This window comes from Mus caroli, unplaced genomic scaffold (genome assembly GCF_978045245.1).
Source record: "Mus caroli unplaced genomic scaffold, Mus_caroli_1 scaffold_8, whole genome shotgun sequence".
Lineage (NCBI taxonomy): Eukaryota > Metazoa > Chordata > Mammalia > Rodentia > Muridae > Mus > Mus caroli.
The window spans coordinates 56,677,819-56,698,067 of NW_028227263.1; the positions used below are offsets into that span (position 1 = coordinate 56,677,819).

General features: G+C 44.2%; 1 protein-coding gene across 3 annotated transcripts in view; it reads right to left on the reverse strand.

Annotated features, from left to right (window-relative positions):
- Me3 (malic enzyme 3) overlaps positions 1–20,249 on the reverse strand; it is a 190,046-nt gene that overhangs the window by 37,026 nt on the left and 132,771 nt on the right. For all 3 annotated transcript variants that reach the window (XM_021166866.3, XM_085841543.1, XM_029479566.2), the window contains 2 exons: positions 19,920–19,995; positions 9,729–9,890 (listed from right to left, as the gene is read on the reverse strand). In XM_021166866.3, the coding sequence (XP_021022525.1) occupies positions 9,729–9,890; positions 19,920–19,995 (238 nt within the window). The remainder of the gene's footprint in view (positions 1–9,728; positions 9,891–19,919; positions 19,996–20,249) is intronic.

Genomic DNA, 20,249 nt, shown 5'->3' on the forward strand with positions numbered 1-20,249 from the left:
GAATAGAGAGCATCCACTTACCAAACCCACTCCATGCTTCCCGCTTTATTATCTTTTCCTGTAAAGCAAGGGCCCAGGTATAGTGGGAAGAACTGGAGGCAGGAGGAGAGAAGAGCATAGGACTCTGCCTCTGTTTCTCTACCTCTACCTAGGGGTAATCCCTGGAAGAGTCTGGAGGCCAAGTCCCTGTCTGAGGGTGGATTCTTGTGAAATCCCATTTTTAGGAATGAACAACGCTTTGATGTAGCTGAGCCTCCATCGGACACTCTTTCAATTCCTGGCTGTAGACTTTGGGTTTCTTTCAGGGTTTCTTAATAGTGTCACTATGAACACTTTAGCTTGGATTATTCTTTAATCTGAGAGATGACTTGTACATTATAGGATATTTAGCAGCATCTCCAACCTATACCCACAAGGATCCAGCAACACCTCCACTTGTGGCCATAAAAATGTCCCCAGACTGCTACAGGTATTCTTGAAGGTGGAAATGCTCAAGGTTGAGAACCTCTGAAACTGACTGTAGGTAGCATCTGCCTTGGTGAATGGGGCCTCATCCACAGATCTTGCCCCCCAAATGAATTATAAAACATTCATTCATCTTATTTTAAGTAAAATCTTACCTGCCACATACCTCACACATTGCTAGGTGTTGGGGATATGAAGGCAGAATGATATAACTAGAAATTTCATTGAAAAATGATGCTCACCTTAGCCCTTAGTCACAGCAGCCACATACACATTGGGTCTTTTCTCGTGTTTGCATTGGTCTGACTAGCTGCTCCCACTGAACATCCTATTTCATCCCTATCCCTATGGGTCAGCAAATTAATTCATGCATAATAAATACATTTATTTATTAATTCATTTATTTTAATATCCACAGAAGCTTCATCATATAAGAGCAAAAAACCCAAAAAACCAACCAAACAAAACAAAAACTCCCAAAACCAAAAAAAAAACAAATCCAAAAGAAAACAAAACCTCTTGAAAAACTAATGTCTGTTAATTGGCAAATCTAGACATATCTCAAGACATATGATATGAAAGAAAGTCAGCTCCGAATGACTACATTCCACCTGATTTCATCCATATAGTGTCTTTGAAATGACAAAACTATAGAGATGAAGACCAATCATCAGAAGTTAGGGAAAGGAAGAGGGAATGTGGGTATGGTTATAAAAGGGTAACATGAGATATCCCTATGTAAAGCTTTCCCATAGATTAACTGCCTTAATGGTACAGGAATCTATACAAGGTATAGAACTGAAGTGCTGCAACTGAAGAAAACTGGGTAGTTGGTATAGGGGCATGTGGTGATTTGAATGAGGAATCCCACATAGGCTCACAGGTTTGAACACTTGGTCCCCAGTTGGTGGTGACTTTGGAGGTTGGGTTGCAGAACCCTTAGGAAGTGAAACCTTGCTGGAGGAAGCACATCGTTGCAGTTAGGATTTGAGAGTCTATAGCTGTGTTTGCTAGCATTTTGTCTAGGCGCTGCCTCCCAGCTACCTGGCAACAGTCGGGTATGCTGAACTCACAGTCACTTATAAAGGGGCTGCTCGTCACCTGCCCCCCCCCCCCGCTCTCTTGCTCTGTCCCCTTCTCCCCATTCACCTTCCCCTCTCTGTCCATGTGCTCATGATTGGCCTCTATTCCTCTCCCTCTCCCTCGCCCGCTCCCTCTCCCTCGCCCGCTCCCGCTCCCTCTCCCTCTCCCTCTCCCTTTCCCTCTCCCTCTCCCTCTCCCTCTCCCTCTCCCTCTCCCTCTCCCTCTCCCTCTCCCTCTCCCTCTGTCTTCTCTGTCTGTCTCTCTCCCTTTCTCTGTCTCTACTACCCTCTCAGCTCCCCTCCCCATGCCCTGAATAAACTCTGTTCTATACTATACTGTCATGTGGCTGCCCCCTCAGGGGGAAGGGATGCCTCAGCATGGACCCCAGAGGCATCCTCTTGCCCCACTCCTGATTACAAATCTACCAAACAAATTCCTTCTCTCCTTATTTCTATAAAACACAACAGTGTTCCTTTTCCTATTTCTCTTTCTATGATTCCTGTGTGCAGATAAAATGTGTGCAGACAGCTTCCTGCCCTGCCCCATGCCATGTCATGCTGTCCTTACCATTATGATCTCTAGCCTTCTGGAACAAAGGTACTTTTGGTCATGGTATTTCTATCACAGCAACAAAAAGTAATTAAAACTTTGTGATTTTATACAAGACAGTGTATGTGCAACTCATAGAATAAAAAAAAAACACCATGTATTTATTGATCATTGGCACTCCTGATTGGAGCGTGGAGCATGATAATTAGTGAGAATGATTGATACTTCAAAGGTGCTCACAGTCTACTGAGGGTGTGGATGAGTGAACTGTCACAGAGACAGATGGCACTGCCTTGGGAAATAGTGTAGCACAGGAACACATTGTGGAAAAGCAACTGGAAAGGTGAGTTGAGATTGTATTGTGGAGAAAATGGTCAGGCCTGAAAAGATGGTCATGTTCTAGCAGGTTAGCTGGGTTTCGAAGCAGGACGAGCACAAAGAAAGGCTGGAGGTTCGAGGCTAATCGAGGGAAAGGTGGCTGGAATGTTTGGGAAACAGAAAACAACCATCTGCTATAGCCTCTTGGAATTTCACATTATTGTGTCTAATACAACCAAGCAAGGGCTCACTGACAAATTCATCGTGTCATCCCCATCTGAGCTGCTGTTGCATGATATGAAGATGAGGGTGACATGAGTTAGGTTTTACCTCAGTCATGACAGGTTGCTGTGACTTGGAGAAAGCTTTTTATGACCTTCCAGAGTCTTCCTCTCTTCTGTCCAATGGGGAGAGAGTGCAGCCACACTCTGGTTATGGTGTTTACATGAGAGAATATGAGAATGACAACATCTGGTATAAATGGCGACAAGCATTCTAGCTCTTAAAGCCTTTGATGTGTCCCATGCTGAGGCAGGTTTCCCCACAGCCACATTCCTGGGCTCTCTAAGCAGATTCTGTTGCAGGAGTGCAGTCAAAGGACCATCACCCATCCATATTCTCTCCAGATTGCTTAACGATGAGAAGGATCAGGGCAGAGAATCCCTCTTACATGAGGCCATATGATAATCGCCTTTGCTTGGAAACTTGTAATTAGCCTTTTAACTAGACTCTTGTGGGCTGTACTGCAGGCAGAATCCGTAACTCTCCATCTTTCCTTTCCTCTTTCTAGGGAAGTCTTGTCAGCATTGTATAGTCTGAAGGTCTTGACCTTCCGACTACTCCTGCTCTCTCCTTTCATTCTTCTGGAGTTTCCCTTTATGAAGCTCTCACCCACGTATTTCCAGGAGGTCCTGAGAAATGGGTTTCATTATTTATTATTCCCTGTGTAATGAATGGAGCAACAAGACACAAAGAGGTTAAGCCACCTTCCCCAAGACCTTCAGTTAGTAAGAGGAATAATCAGTATTTCACCTCAGAGTCTGGAACTCGGAGCCATATAGCTTTGGTGGTTCTTTTGCTCATCTGTAAGAATTGACATACTACTTAACCTACTGACCCAGAGCCATATTACAGCCCAGATGGTGGATGCAGTGTAATAAGGCCCTGCTTCCATGCTTTCCCTCGTGATGGACAAGTTCCCTTTCAAAACAAAAGCAATCCTCCCTCCCTTACATCACCTCTTTTCATTATCTATAGAGGAACAAGAAAAGTAATAAATAGTGACTCTAAAAATCTTTTGAGGGCATCTTTATATTTTATTTTTTTATAATAAAATGTTCCATGCTTCAAATACTTTAAAACTAACTACAAAAATGGGGGAAAACTTACACACAGAGATAGTACTAAAGACAGACATGTCTTATGCTTGCATAGAGCTTGTAAGAAGAAATGTCCTCATTGGATTATTCCAGGGCCTGACTGTCTCATTCCTGTTTACAGATCAGGATGTTGGAGTTCAGTGGTTTAAATAAACTGCCCAAACTCACAGAGCCAAGAGGAAGTGGCTGAGACTGAGCCTCGCTCAGACTGATTCTCTGGTAGGGTCCTTTCCTCCCCATCACCTGATCTTGTGGGGACCAGGGAACTAAGCATCAGCTTCTTGTCCTCACCCTCTGTCTGTTTCTTGCCAGGAGAATTTAGTAATAGCTGCCAAGGTGCATCAGGTCTCCGTTATTGGGCTTTGGAATTGGATGAATCTGAATTTGAGTTCACATCCTGTCACTTAAGCCAGAGGTTTTGAGCAAGAAATATATTTTTCTCTGTTTTATTGTTTTCTCTCTGTTGAAAAGGGGTAATAATGATTCCTGTCACATAATGTGATTTCTGGAGGAAAGTCCTGTTCCTTCTTCATTTACATCTCCCCAGAGATCAATCACACAGTGTCAGCACACAGCAAGTCTGTGAAATGTGTTAGCAGGTATCAGTTGCCAGCGCATCACTACTGGCCTAAGTTGCCAGAGTTAGAATTTAGGTATTGGAAATCACTAACTTCAGCTTCCTCCCAATGGACTTCTGGGGGTTATAAAGGTGACATGAGCTGTCTCAGGTCACAAAACCCAGTGGTCACAATGGAAGGGAGGAAGTCATTCTTTTAGAACAGGATAGGGCCTGAGTTTACTCATCCTCAAGCTCTAGTGTGTGCAAGGTATCCTGGTACCTAAGTAGTATTTGATGCCTAAACCTTTTCTCTCTGTTAGATGGGTTCTAAGTCCCCATTGGAATTGAATAAGTCAGTGATTAGAATTGTAGGTGAAGGAATTTACCCAAAGAAAGCAAACTGTTACTTCTCCTTGTGGGGTGGGTGTTGGAGGCTTGGATACACTCTGGGGTTGTTTGCCTAGCTCTCCTTCCTAAGGTTTGCCTTAGAGACAAAATGTCATGGAAAACAAATAGGTTTTCCTCCTCTCTGGACATATCACAGAGGGTTGTACTTAAATTGGAAGATAAATCTCCTGGTTGAAAAAATATTTACCTTGACTAGCAACAGGCACTTGAAGAGGTCATGCAAAACACCTATGTGGCCAGAAGGTCATGGCTTGGGTCCACTCCACAGCCACAGTACCCTCCCCTCCACTATCCTTATGTCTATTACTGATTTCTTGGAAAGTTAAATTAAGTTAGGAGACAGCTGCAAAGGCTTTCTAGAGGGGAAGCAACCTCAGACATTCATGCAGAGTGAGCTCTCTGGTAGTACCGCAGGATGAAGGTGAGTCTTCTAGACACAGAGACAATAAGTTTGGAGAATGGAAGAAATTACAAATCTGAGAACACAGCAGCTGACTTGTTCATCCCCACCAAGTCTTCAAAGTCAAGGTTTCTGGCTCTGCTGTCAATTTCCACCCGAGTCTATCTGTAGAGGCTGGCGCTCTCAGCTACACAGTAGGTTCCCGAGGGCCACACAGCATCTCCCTCAGAGATGAATACAGGTTCAGGATTTTAGGGAGAAGAAGACTCTCGGGGCTCAGGATGGCAACCAGACAGCCAAGCCTGTTGGGGTGCTTCAGAGAACCTCACAGTAGAGTGCCATGTGAGGAGGGTTTGGGAACTAATCCTTTCGAAGCCATTTATGTTCTGGGCTGCTTTTCCTATGAAGAGTGGAGGAGTTACATGAGATACTGTTTCTGGTCCCTTCTGCTTGGACAATATAACCAACCATCTGTGCTTGGTCTCATCCACACACAGTCACGAGTACAAGGCTCCTCTTCCCTGAGGGGAACCTGGGGTGTCTGCCCCCCACCCCACCATGGAATTACTGCTTCATGTGTTTATTTTTCCAGACGTCCTTGGTGTTGGCAGGTAAAAGTGACTCAGGCTCAGGGGTGTAGACGGCACATGTTTGTCTTCAGCAGGAAGCCCAGAGGGAGGTTCTGACACTGATTGAATTGCTGGTGCTCGGGAGGTGGAGGTTTTTTTTTTCTTTTATAGAGGCATCCACATCCGTAGTTGGGTTGTTTGGACATTAGAACATGTCACAGCAGTGTTTTCCCTGTACTGTGTTAGGCAGTGGAAGTGATAAGGCCAAGCGTTCCTCTCCTACAGCTGAGAATTGATCTCAGCCAAAAAAAAAATCACACTTATTTTGTTTTTGAGATTTTATACACCACTATCATATTTACATCATTTCAACCCCATGATCTCCCATCTCCAAACCCAGCTCCCTCTCAGCTCTCCACTTTATGAGTTCAATTTCATATTTAATTATATATACATATGTACATACATATATGCATACATACATGTCTATGTGTATTTATATTATATATACATATGTATGTATATTATATATATTCATATGTATGTATGTATATAGAATATAAATACACATAGACATGTATGTATGTATGCATGTATGTATGTGTGTACGTATGTTTTCTCCAGAGTTCATTTAGTGTTATGCTTATATGTTCTTGTAGTTAAGGTTGACCATTTGGAATTGGATAACCTACCAGAGGGCTTGTTCCTAGAGAAGACTGATTCTCACTCTTGGCAGCCTTTAATTGCCTGTAGCTCTTCATGTATGGGTGGGGCCTTGGGAAATTTCCCCAACGCACATTGGCATCTTAACTGATGTTGTCATTTTTCACGTCTTACAAACAGATGCACTTTTAACCAAGAGCTGTACTATGGGAAATGACATAGCTAACTCATTTGAAGGGGGATAAATCATGTCTCCCTAATGTTGGTTCACTTGGCAGCATTGGATTCTCATGCTTGGAGCAAAACACTCAGGGGAAAAGCAGACACTTTGAGTGGATGTAATACACGACTCATTAAAATGATCCATTATGTGACAATGTTGGAACACCGACAACCAGACTATTCCACCCAAGTCAGGCTCATTGAGCTCTAGCTGAATGCCTGACACCCACTAAACACTCAATAAACTTTGATTAAATAAGTAAAGAGAAAGTGTTCACAAATAACCTTAATTGAAAAAAAACAAGAACCAAATTACAGGTGCATTATGATTATAACTAAGTAATATATACATCTATAGGTGCATGTGTCATAGATAAATATTGAAAAGGGTCCACAAATGTAGCACTGTGGGAGAAATGCCATTTACCTTAAGAATTTGAATAACATTCTAAAGTTACTTTAGTAATAATAGTCAAGAGATGACATTGACGTAGGAAACAACGGAGTGTGGGCCTGGGTGTGCTACAACAGAGGACCTCGGTTTCGTCTCTGATTAGAATCCATTTGAACCAATGAAAACCCCTGAGCCTCAGGTTCCTGAAGGCAGTGAGAGGACCTTCACTCTCTGCTATGGGCCAGGTGTAAGGTCCTGGTCCACACTTGGCACTTGTTTTTGGAAATCCTTCCTGATGGATTTGGTACAAATTGAGGTCAGCCTAGAGCTTCATTTGCATTGGTGGGTGCTGGACCTTCAACAGCAAAGGATCTCCATGCATCTACTAGAGGCAACCCGTACCCTTGAGATATAATAGCACAAATTAAGCTTAGGCTGTCCCTGCTCTAGCTCGGGACCAGCTTCTAAGGCACTGGCAGGGTGAAGGCCTATTTGTAACATGGCAGGGGATACTGGTAGCTTGCCTGAAATAAGGTTTGCTGTACTCATCTCCAGAGGCAATGATGCCCTCTTTGAGAACGAGGACAGCTTTAATGTTGTTTGGTATAAACTCAAACATCTGGCCGGGGGAAGGGAACTTGGTTTTGAGCAAAATTTGATGTCTGGTCTTGTCTTGCTGTAGGACTGTGCCACCACCCAGGTCTGTCTCATAGGCCAGTCAGGAGGCAGAGCAAGAAGAGATTTTAGAAATGGCAGTATTATTATGTAGCGGATAAGGTCTAGAGGGACTCATCTGGCTTATGGTCGTACTGGAGTCAGGGCCCCTGCTTCTGAATTCAGTCTTTCCCCACTTCTCTTGCCTGTCACTGTCTACCCCATGACTTTCTGGCTTTCAAGAAAGCTCTCTTTCAGGCTCCCTCAGTTCAGGGAGGAGTATCTATGGGTGGAATCCGAAGAAGCTGCATTCCTTGCTTTCTCACAATGCTCACTCTTGTTTAGAAACCCAGACCATAGTGTCTAAGGAAGAGGAAAACAGTTTTCTTGAAATAAATCATTGTGGAATGCAAATGGCTGTAACCTTTTTGGCAATGTGAATCAGGAAACCGAAAAACAGGGGCTGTGGAGATGGCTCAGCCAGTGAAGAGTTTGATACGAAATCACAAAAGCACCAGGATACAGAAACCACAGAAAAAAGAGCTGGGTGTGGCAGGGCACACACTGGGGAAGCCCACTGGCAGGTCACTGGAGCTCACTGCCAGCCCACCCACGTGAATCTCTGAACCTCAGGTCCCAGTGTGAGATTGTCTCAAACAGCAAGGTAGATGGTGTTGGAGGAGGAACAGCTCTAAAGGTTTTCCTCTGGCCTCCTCATACAGCTCCCCCAATCCTTACATATACCCATCCTGTGAATCTAGACAACAACTAACTCCAATTAGCACCAAGATTTCTGCCTCTAGGAATTTGTCCTAAAGAAACAGTAGAGATGAGAACAGTGACTGATTTGAAAATGGGCACCAGAGCACAGCTGAGCTCTAAGAAGTCTGGAAACACCTAAATATACAGCTGTGCAGGCTTTCTTACGTGAACTGTGGTAAAACATGCGGCCACTAATGCGGCACAGTGGAGTAATGATAAGGACATGAGAGGAAACTTATATCAAATTTCAAAAAGCAGACTAAGGAATCAGAAGGCAGGGTAACTCCATATTTTGTTTTTGTAAGGGTTTGGCGGGAAAAAAGACTGAAAGGAAAAAATATATGCATATATATACATATACACACATATCCATATAGCTATATATTAGCACTGATCATATGACTGATATTTTACTTTTAATAATTCTATGATTTTAATTTTTAAAAGACACACCTACATTGATCTTAAACTCCAAAGCAAATGTTGTTTGGAAGGAATTCCTTTGAAGTGTATTTTATAGACCTATGTGAAAATATCATAGTGGAACTAATTGTTTGTATAATTTGTATATTACAATATGATTATAATTTTCCAAACATGGCAATTGGATGGAGATATATTTTGTTTCCTTTGTGAAAAGCAGAACAAAATCATTTCAAATATTTGAATTAAACAAACAGTTTTGAAACAGAGAGAGAGAGAGAGAGAGAGAGAGAGAGAGAGAATTCTTAAGACACTTCTTTTCTGTCAGCCACAAGGCCAAGAATTATAGGCAGAAAACAATGTGCCAGGGCAGTACCCACAGCACACAAACTCTTGAGTGACTTCCTCAGTGAGAAAGCCCTTGAATTCTGCAGGATGATCTCCCCAGAGCTTGGTTCAGTTCCTCTCACCTGATCTGCAGGATGCTCACCAGCTTGTCTCAGACATTTCACTGTGGTATCATTTTTTTTTTTTTTTAAATTTTGGGTCACACACTAAAGCAACCTGCACTGAGAATGCAGAACACAGACTCGTCTGTTCACTGGCTGCTCTCTCTCCTGGAAGCAATGGAAGAAGTAAGTCTAGGGCATCTTGGGCACAGGAGAGGAAGATGAAAAAGAAAGGGAACTCAGAAGTAGAAGGGGGTGGGAGAATTGAGCAACTGGGAGAGTTAAGTTCTGTACTTCACAACTGCGTGGGAAGAGTGGGGACCAAGAGGATGCTGTGAAATCAACAGCCCATGTGGATATAATTATTTTACCAGTGTGCCATCCCCCAACCTCATCTGGCTTAAGAGTTCCTGGCTCAGGCAGCCCCTTACCTCATTGTTGGTGCCGACATCTAGCAGGACAGGAAGGCACTGCTGTGGATTCACCCCTCCGCATGCTGTGTACAGGGCCAGCTTGCCCACAGGGATGCCCATGCCGTAGCAGCCCAGGTCTCCCAAACCCAGTATGCGCTCTCCATCCGTCACCACCACAGCCTGAAAAACACAGTGGGGCACCCTCAGTCAGGAGCACCACCTCCATGACAAAGTGCTCATTTCAAAGTCTCAGCAGTCAGGCCTGACAGTGGGATACCCGCTGACTTTGTTGGGTATAAAACAGCTTGTCTGGGACAAGGCCAGAGGATTCATCAACTGCAGGTGGCTGGTCCTTTCTGGCAAGTGGGCAAAAATCCTCACAGAGGCCAAATGACAGGAAGACAGCGTTCCTTGCATTCTGAAGATTGGGTTGGGGGCTGCAGAAACAGCTGGAGAGAAATCACATCTAGTCCCTCTCTCCCCTCCTCCCTCCCTCTCTCCCCTCCTCCCTCCTTCTCTGAGAAACTGAACAATCTCAGACTGAAACTTGGGGCATGAGACATGAAGGGGGAGATCTAAGAAAAGAAGAAAAGGAAAGACAAGAAAGTCAAATTGCCACTAACTACAGCCACAGGATTTTGAGGGCAATTTGCAAAGAACAGAGCTTGCAACATTTCCTAGAATCACAATTTCTTACGAAGTCAGGTAGACTCTTTGGTTGTATGGAGATTCCTTTTTGTCAAAGAATCACCGAGGGCTAATTATGCACTAGACACAGTTCTGGTACAAATTCTGCCTTTATCAGTAGACAGATAGCTCATGGTGATGACAGATATGACTATATGACCATGATGGATGCTCATTCTTCAGTTAAATGTTTATGAAGCACCTGTTTGCTAGTAAGACATATCCTGGGGGGAGGAACTTTTGTTTGCTTACCTATAAAATTAAATATGTGTAGACCCAAGTGAGAGAGGGAGCATATTTGTTAACAGAGCTTTCAGACAGAAGCCTGAGAGCAACAGGACAGTGCTTTCAGGGCAGGAGAGATGGAGATTTTCCTGTAAGGCGACTCACTCTTGTAGGGTTTGTAGACAAAGGGACACACCCACGAGGCATTGGACAGGAAGCAGCTGTGGGGGGTATAGGTAGAATGAAACACCTTTCACAGGCAGGAAAGCGAAGGCACATGTAAAATGTGTGTGAGAAGCAAGGAGGTGTAAATCCTTGAATGGGAGGATAGGGAGTGAGGGAGAAATCAGTGAAGGGTCAGAAGTATCAGGCCAGGGGCAATCCCTTGCTGTCACAGTCAAGTTGTTTCTATGTCACTGCAACAATCTCACTATCATGGGCTCCCATTGTCTCTGTAAGAGCTAAGCCTATAGGCACCTCATTCATCTATTGAAATCTGGCTTTTGACCAGGAATGAAGACTAGCTCTGAGCTATAGATGTCTTGCATGACCCTGTAGTACCAATGGGCTGTAAAGGCTTAGTTTGTCTATTCAGAGACAATGCCAGGATAAAGAGATTGAAGACCTGTTCTTGCCCTGGAAGAGCTTGTGATCCAATACACAAAGATGCCTTCCCACTTTTTTACTTCTCCAGGAGTGAAACACACATGGGCCACTCCTGCCATTCTGTAGAAAAAGGTGCAAAGATTCTAAAAACACTTTTCCATGTCAGGAAGTGAACTTTGAAGAGTGCAGCAGATGCATGGAAATCATGCTATTTCCTTTTCAGATTGCTCAACAACTTTTGTGGTGAGTGACTACTACCCACATCCAATACTTCCTCCTCATCTCACGGTCCAGCCACATGAATGGCTAAAGGTGATAATTCCACACACAAGTGAGCAAGTGGAAACTCAAAATCTTCCTGGTCTACATACACTTGTCCTGTGTCAGCTGAATTTTAGTTATTGGGTTAATGGTTCCACGTTAGTTATCTGAGAAGCCCAGAAGACTTGTCAAGGTCATCTTGGCAAACGTGGAACCCCTCCTAGTCAAGCTTTGGGTTTCTGGTTTAGAGGTGTCTCTGCCACTCTGTCTCACTGGAAGAAAGAACCTGTGCTCTTGGCAAGTCTCTCCCTGCCTCAGCACCCAGTCTCTGTACCTGCCTCTTCACTCCTTTGGGCAGCATTTCAGCTAAAGCCAGTGCCCTCATGTTTCCTCTGGAGCCCCAAACTCTACAACTTTCTACCATCTGTCCAGATCAAAGCTTACTGATTTAGGTTTCCATTCTGTGCCTTTTGTTTGTTTGTTTGCTTGCTTGCTTGTTTTGTTTTGTCTGTTTAAAGGGAAGCTGTTGTATACATCTTTGCTCTGAATTAAAACATTCCTTCCTGTGCAGAAGAAGGATAGGCTAATAAGACTCACAGAATAAACAGAACACACAGGGCTCGGGGATTCTAAACTTAAAGGAAGCTCCTGAAAGTTACAGGAGTCACAAGATCCCTTTCCAAGATTACACAAGCAGTTACAATCGCAGGGGGGAAGAGACTCTTTGAATTGCCAAGCTTCCTGCAAGGTGAGCAGGGAGCTGCAGGGATGCAGTTTTCATGAGTTATTACTATACTGGGCTAGGCTTTTCGTGGTGCTGCTGCCTAGGAATTGACTATGCTCCTGTAAGTAGCCACTCAACCATACTACCCAATAAACTCACTGGTTCACCAAGCTTTACGTAGGTGGGGCCATTTCTTTGATCTGTTGTCAATGGTCTATCTGGAGTGAATGTCTCCCAGGAGGCCATCAGTGCTGTCTCCCAGACTGGGAATGTCCCAGGGAATTAATTCCACTGCATGTTCAACTCTTCCAAAGTGAGTGCCTCACCATTGATCATTGATTTTCAGTTCTATTGTGCAAATGGTTGACTTGGTACAACAGCTTCTCAGGATGCTTTGCCCCTCTTCCTTCTTTTAGGCCCTCTTACTGACAAGTGTCAAGTTCATTGTATCCAAAACTCATTTTTATTGTGTCATTTCCAAAATCAAAGACTATGTTAGCTAATTTTATTTCAGCTTGGAGAAAGTTAAAGTCATTTAGGAAGAAGAGACTCTCAATTGAGAAAATGTCTCCATAAAATTTGCCTGTAGGCAAGTCTGTACTTGCTCTTGATTGTAATTTGATGTAGGAGAGCTCAGCCCATTGTGGGTGGTACCATCCTGGGCTGGTGGTCCTTGGTGTGATAAGAAAGCAGGCTGAGCGAGCCTCCAGGGAACCATCCAATGAGCAATGATCCAGCATGCCCTCTGTTTCAGGTCCTGTCTTCAGGGTCCTGCCTTGAGTTTCTATTATTTCTTCTCTTCATCATGGGCTATAAGCCGTATGATGAAATAAACTTTCACAGGTTGCTTTTGGTCATGATGTTTTATCACAAAACCAGAAACTCTAAGACAAAGACCTTCACTGATCTCTAATTGTCCCTATGGACACCCAAGTCTTTATATTATGTAACATATTTTATGAAAGTTATCATTGTTAAGTCTCTCTATGTAATTGCATCCTCTTGATAGTGGTCCCCTCACTCTGAGAAATGCATCTTTCTCTCAGCCTTTGTATTCATTCCCCGCCCCTGGAGGATCTGTCTTCAGCTGCACAGGGTTTTTCTCTCCTGTGAACTGTTAGCACTTGTTGCATCTAATGCTCTATGTTACCTTTCTACATTCTGCAAACACCTAGTAAGAACCTTCAGAGTACCAGGACTCACACAGAATACGACTGTTGGGATCTGCCATTTGTATGTCCAATACTGCCTTCAAATCCCATCACTTCCTCTACAAATGGGTTCTTAGGTCCTTTTCTCCCTTGAAAATTTTTACTTTGCTACCTTCCTGTCAGGGGCAAGGTAAAACTAATGGCTCTTTGGAGGTCCTATGCATGGAACAAGAGCTTTGGGCTTTTGTTTCCTGGCAAGGCCATCCATGGCAAGGCCAGCAATGGACTGGTGCCAGGGCTCTGGAGGCCACCAAGGATAGAGCCTGGAGCTGGACAGTTTCTCTGTAAAGTTGGGTCCAAATGTTCCAAACACTGAGATGTAAAACACTCTGCTTACTGTATCAGCATGTATCTTGCAAATGAAGAATGAGACTTACTCTGAGTTCCCCATAATTCTGCTGTCTCATGAACATTATTGATTTAGTTTTTTGTTTCCTCATTTGAGTGTAGAAGGAGCTGTGATTAACAGACTCTCTAGCTTGGGTCATTAGCCTTCTCAGTCCTCCTGACCCCAGCTTTTGACTCTTTGTCTTCTCATCCCTGGTCTTCCCCATCAGAGTTTCCGAACCGAGGGAGAACTGCTAGCCCAATTCACCTGCCCTCTTGTTTCTACATATCTCCTAAACACAAGACCGCCAAACTTTTTTGATGTTTCTTTGTGTTTTGTCAACCATGGCCAGCTGGCTATCAGGTTCTGTTGATCTTGCCTGCTCCATCCTTTTGCCATCTGGTCTATGACTCTCACACCATTTCTATTGCCTTTGACCAGCCAGTCTCCATGTCACAAAGCACTCCTGTGATTTTCTGACTGTTATTTTCACTCTTGAAGTCTTTCCATACTGTTTTGTTTTTACAGAGCACATTTGGATGCATCCATTTCTTAACTGCCCCTCCCCCCAATGAAACAAAGACCAGACATCTTCTCAGCTTGACCTTTAAGGTTTCCACTTACTATCCACTCTGCCTTTTGGTCTTTTCTGTCTTCTCCATGCTGCATCCCAACTAAGGTATTTCTGGTTTTGTATGAGATTTGCACCTCCCTCAATATGTGGTATTTTCCCCAGCAACTCTTTAATTTCCTTGATTGGAATTCTACCATTTTTGTGTGGTTCAAGGAACAATTCAAAATTCACTTGTTTCCATGAAGCTTCTCTCCTGGACTTCCTACTCTTTTTCTTCGAACACCCATAGCATTTTTCTTTGCCCAAAGTAGCCATCACTCCTTTCGTTGTACTATAAATATTCATGTTTCCATGTCCTTCATAACAGTTGTAAGCTTTTTTAGGGGCAATGTTTAGGTTGAGTTGTTTTTGATTCCACAGCTTTTGGCTCTGAGGTCAGCCATGTGAAACATGCTCAATTAGTCGGGCAAACGATAGCACTAACAGTGCATAAAATGGCTTCTTGGCTGGCCAGGATTCAAAGCTGGTATAGTTAGGTTCAGAGGGAAGATACTGCCCCCTCATTATTCACGATAGCAATCGAATTAATGCTGGGAACCACTTTACTAGTTCAGTGGGTTGCCAAGGGCTTAGGGGAAGTCTGGGCAGTGTCTTTGGGTTTGAAAAGCCAGCAACAATTTCTGGAATGACAGAACTCCAATTTCTTTATTTGGATGTTGGAAAAGTCATGGTTTCCTTCTCGTCTTAGACAAATAGGGCTGTCTGAAGGATGGTATGCTATGTTCTTTCTTGTCTGTCTTCCTCAGACCCATGACCTTTTCTGATTTATTGGGTATGTCCCTTAGTTTAACTAACCAAAGACTGACTGGAAGATCATGAGTCCTCCATTGCTCTTGGGCTGCCTTAGATTTATAGCTATGATCGTGGGCTTTCTGCAGACACTTTCAAACTGTTTTTTTTCTTCTTCCTTTTTTCTTACCCTTCCCTCTCACCATCCCTTTCCCCTATTGCCTTCTCCCCTACCTCATAACATATATAACACACATTCTTTAGGCACAAATCTTGGTTCCACTCCTCACCTGCAAAGAAACCTAGCCTCTCAGATCCCTTGTCTATAAAGCAAAGATAAAAAGAAGTCCTGTGGCTATCAGGAGAAGGCAGTGAGTCAATCTGTGCAAACCACTGGCATAATCCTGCATGAAGTGGGACTGGTAATGTCTGCTCAGTGTTGCTTCTTATGCAGGAATGAAGGAGCTGATTCCCTACTCTTAGCTATTAACCTATCTGGAGAATTTTCTCTACCTGAGCCATCTTGCTAGGAAGCCACCCCTCTTCCCAAGTTCAGCCTACAGCCAATGATTGATCGATCACACCAAGACTACAGAAACCTAACCCCTCTCCACCAAAAGTCATCATAGCTCCCAACGTGCCTCCTAGGATTTGCTGAGTCTTTCTCTAGACATTACTACAGGTAACTGTGACTTTGTGTTCTTTTCTTCCACTCCTATGTATAGATGCTGGCCCAAGAGATATTCTTGGGTCAAATTGACAAGTTAATTTCTTTTTCAGAGTTTTTCAGGAAGCCCTGTCTCTGACAGCAACATAGAAGTTGTGTGTCACACTCTGGGCCTGTGCATGATAAGTAGGCACAAGGTCTTAGCAATTTGGGCCCCGTTTTAACACCTGTATGGCTGGTGCTTAGTGGTAGGGGCTGCTGCTTGGGCTCCACCACCCAAAGGCCCCTCTCAGAAGTGTTGATACTAGGCTGGGAGAGATATTTTGGACTCTGGGAAGCTGACAGGGAGAGTTTTCAGTTGAGTCTTTCCCTTTGTAGTAGGCAATGACCACTCTGAGAAGGAGCTAGGACAGTGATTTTCACTCCTTTGTATTATTTACGCTGGACAGCTCTGGGTGGCCTCCTCCTTGAAGAAAGGGCACAAAGCTTCAAAGTCCTGGGTTTGAGCCCTGGGTTCCTCTTAGTTATCTTCTCCTGCAGTTCAGTGTTTCCTGGCTTTCTAGCTAAGAAACCACTGAAAATTATTATTATTATTTTAATCTTCCAAATTGATTCAGAAGGTCCTCTGAAATCAGCCCTCTTCCCTAGCCAAGCATCGAGCAACACTAGGATCCAAACCCTTCTGAGGCCTTGAGGAACTGCCTCTCTGAGTCAGCTGCTGGGCGAGAAGGAGCTCAGAAACAAGATGTAGTTTGGAGAACAGCACTCACCCTGTGGGTGGCTTTGTATTCTGCATGCTCCTCTTAGCAATGTCCACTTGACTTTTGCATGCTCTTTTGAGCAACATCCCCTCTTTCTACACATCCTTCAGGACCCAGGTTGGGACTTTCAGAAGGAATCTGTTCTGGGGTTTGATCTCAGTGTCCTCTGAAAGTGTCCTGTGTGAGCTCTGAAGGGGTGATAAACAGAGTCCCTGTGGAAGCGGGGAGATTTTATCCCCCTCTTTTTTAAGGAACATAAAGGATTGCAGCTTGGAACATTCTGAACTTTTGAAAGGGTGCCTTGGATCACGGGAGGGAATCTTCAGAGGAAGGCTGTTGAGTGGAGTAGGGTAGAGTGTGGTGTGGGTTATGGAAAGTCCAGTCAGCTCCTGTTAGTTTGTTTATACACCATGACACAGGCTCTATATTCAGAGTGCCTAGTTTTCCCAGAGAAGCCAAGAATCCAAGATCTTATACATTTATTGTTTTCAATGAAATACGATTTTAAAATATTGCCTATAAATTCAAAAATTTTAACAGCCACCAAGGGCCAAACCAAGCATATCTGGATACAAGACACGTGACTACCCATTTGTGGCCTCTGATTCGCAGAAGAAACTTCTGCTTCCTTGGTTGCTCTTTGGTCCTGTATAGCTACAGGCAACACAACTGCTTCCGACACCTCCTATAAGGACAATATTCATTTGTGTGCTCTTCAGTGCACACAGACACTATTATGGTTAATCCATAGCAGGGATGGGAAGCTCAGAAAGGTTATTTGCACATATAGCAGGCAAGGAGAAGACTTGTGATCAGAACCCCTTATGTGTCTGCTTGCAAAGTCAGGGCTGTTTTCTGAATATGGTCACCAGAATCTCTCTAAAGTGAGACAGGAATAAAGGGTGGATGTTGTCCCCTTTGGAGCTTCATGAGGAGGGAGGCTGGGCAGCTTGTATCCTGTCTGCAGTTTGCACTGAATCTTCCTCTCTTTGGCATGACATTCTGCCCTTATTTCCAGGTAAGCCTATCTAACCTGAGTGTGTAAGTTCTTTGAATTTGGTCCTGCACATCTTTGTCCCAGGGGACTTCCTCAGAGGAGATGCTTGATGAAGGGCAGACAAATGCAACTGAATTGGATGGCACTCAGCAGTCTAGATCGGCTCATGTATCTTACACCCTCCTTTGATGTCTGGATGTCTATCTGGGGTCTACTTGAGATACTCTTCCTTTAGAGAGACCATAGGATCCCAATTCTATTCCTCTAATCTCTGTCACCGCTTCTCTAGTAGCTAGTAGTTAGTATGTAGATGTGTTTCGAAATATGTTTATTGAAGTCAATAGCTACTTAACTTCCATGGTGCTATTTTGAATTTACATTCTGGGTTTTCAACCATGACATGAAGAATCTAGAAATGAGGCCCCTTTCTTTTTCATTTTGGAATCCTTGTAGGAGGACCTGATGATAATTGTGTATATTGTTCCCCAACAAGGAACCAATAGAAACCTGAGGTTTGATCCCTGTGCCAGCCTGGAGGAAAGGGTACCATTTTACTTCCAGTCGAGCAAGAGAAATTTCCTTTAGTTGTTCTAATTGCTCATAATTTGCCTGAACGTACTGTATGTATTACCTCTATTCCCGGCACAGTGCCTCGTACACGGAAGACGCTTAGAGTATCTGCTGACTGAGTTTATTCACCTCGGCAAGCACATGCTGAGGATCTACTGTGCACAAGGTTTCTCCGTGGCCAAGCTGTCCAGGCATGTGGAAAAGATTAGTGTGCCGGACCTCAGCCTCGTGCCCACTCAGGTTAGCCTAAAGTTAACTCCCCAGTGAATGAGCTGGCTTCCCTAACGCCCTCAATATTTTATTATAGTTTCATCCTAGACACACCCTGGAAACATCTTTCCCTGGGACAGTGGCCAAAACTTTCAAGGCCAAGGCCTTACATACAACTGGAGTCCGGGCGGATCAGCACAGGACAAAGTCACACCCAGATGGAGATGTGAGGATGAATCACTCACCGTGGCCAGTACTGAACTTTGGCTGCAGCTCAGACCTGGCTGCCGAGAGCCAAGGTACTAAACCTTTTTTACTCTTGTTCTAAATGCTCACACTCCCTACAGAGAGCCTGGTATGGGTGGAAGACCAATAGAGGCCAATAGGAAGAAGCTCTACTTGGTACCCTTTGGTGAGGAATGAGGGGGTTCGGTGAACTCGCAGGGAGAGGAACCCTACAGAAAAAGCAGTAGAGATCCATTGCCTCCCAGAGGAGCCAGGGTGAGGTGAGCAGTGGGCCCCAGAGTTGCACTCTGTTTAACTCCAACATCTTTTGGCTCCTGGGCGGGAAATTTCCTCACTAAGGAGCTATCAGCTTCGCTCATGTTGCTTCCATGATTCCAAAGATAATCGCCTCAGATACTGGATTCCTCAAAGTCCTCCGTATGGAGCACCATACAGTTTGCATTCCATGTTATGATCTCCTCTTTTTCTCTCTTAATTTTTTGAGGAGAGGTGCTGCCCAGGCAGCAGCCACAGTTCACTTTGTCACCCGGCAGGCAGCAGTGGCAGCTTCACTTTGTCACCCGGCACATAGACTCTGCTGTGCTACTCACACAGCTGCGTCAGTTTGCTCACCAGAAACCTTTCTCTTCATGCAGAACATCCTCACTACATCTTCAAAAGCATCCATCTAAGGCCTGGTTCCCATGTCATTTCCCTGTGAGGTCAACCCAGAGTTCTCTGAAATGAGAGTCCTACCTCTGTGATCACCCACAGCTTTTTCTGTGTGGTTCCCTTAGCTCTGATCGTGTTCCCCCTGGCCAGTCTGTTGTGCTACTGTCCTGTTTTCATTGTGATAAGTTTGTTACTCCAGAAGAGGTCTATTCTGGATTTCTGCTTACATCCCCAAGGAAACTGGCACAGGGCATTCATTTGGTAGGCACTCAAATGAATGCTGAACGTTTCTTTAGACTAATATTGGGAAGTTTACCTAGATACGTAGTTAGTGTAGATCATTTTTTTCTTTTTTTGTTTTGTTTTTGTTTTTGTTTTTTTTCGAGACAGGGTTTCTCTGTGTAGCCCTTGGCTGTCCTGGAACTCACTCTATAGACCAGGCTGGCCTCGAACTCAGAAATCCGCCTGCCTCTGCCTCCCGAGTGCTGGGATTAAAGGTGTGTGCCACCATGCCTGGCCAGATCTTTTTTCTATGATGCATCTGTGGTGGCTACAGATAATCTGTGATCAGGGCCCATGTAATGGGGAAAGTATCCTGCCTTCAGTGCCACAGTGGCACATTTCATAGGTAGAATTAACACCAATACAGATGACAAGGACTCCTCCAGCACCAGGGCAATAACAATGGAAATAGGAGCATACCTTAATGTTGTCTTCTGGCCAAGAGTTCAGCATTGTTGCAATGTGGCCCTTGTCATGAATGGTGATGAACAGCCCACTAGGAAACAACAACAACAACAACAACAAAACATGTACACATAGAGAAACCAGGCAGTCAGTGCAGAAACAGAACAAAGGCTATGAGCCAGCGCATCAATTGCATTGCTGAGTTTTACTCTTAGCTCCAAGGAAGATGGATTTTACCCCAAAGCTCTGGGAGGTCCTGGTGTCTTTCCTTCAATTGTTTCTCTCCATAGGACCAGGAATGCACTGGGTCAAGGGCTTACCCATCTGGAACAGTCTTCTCTAGAG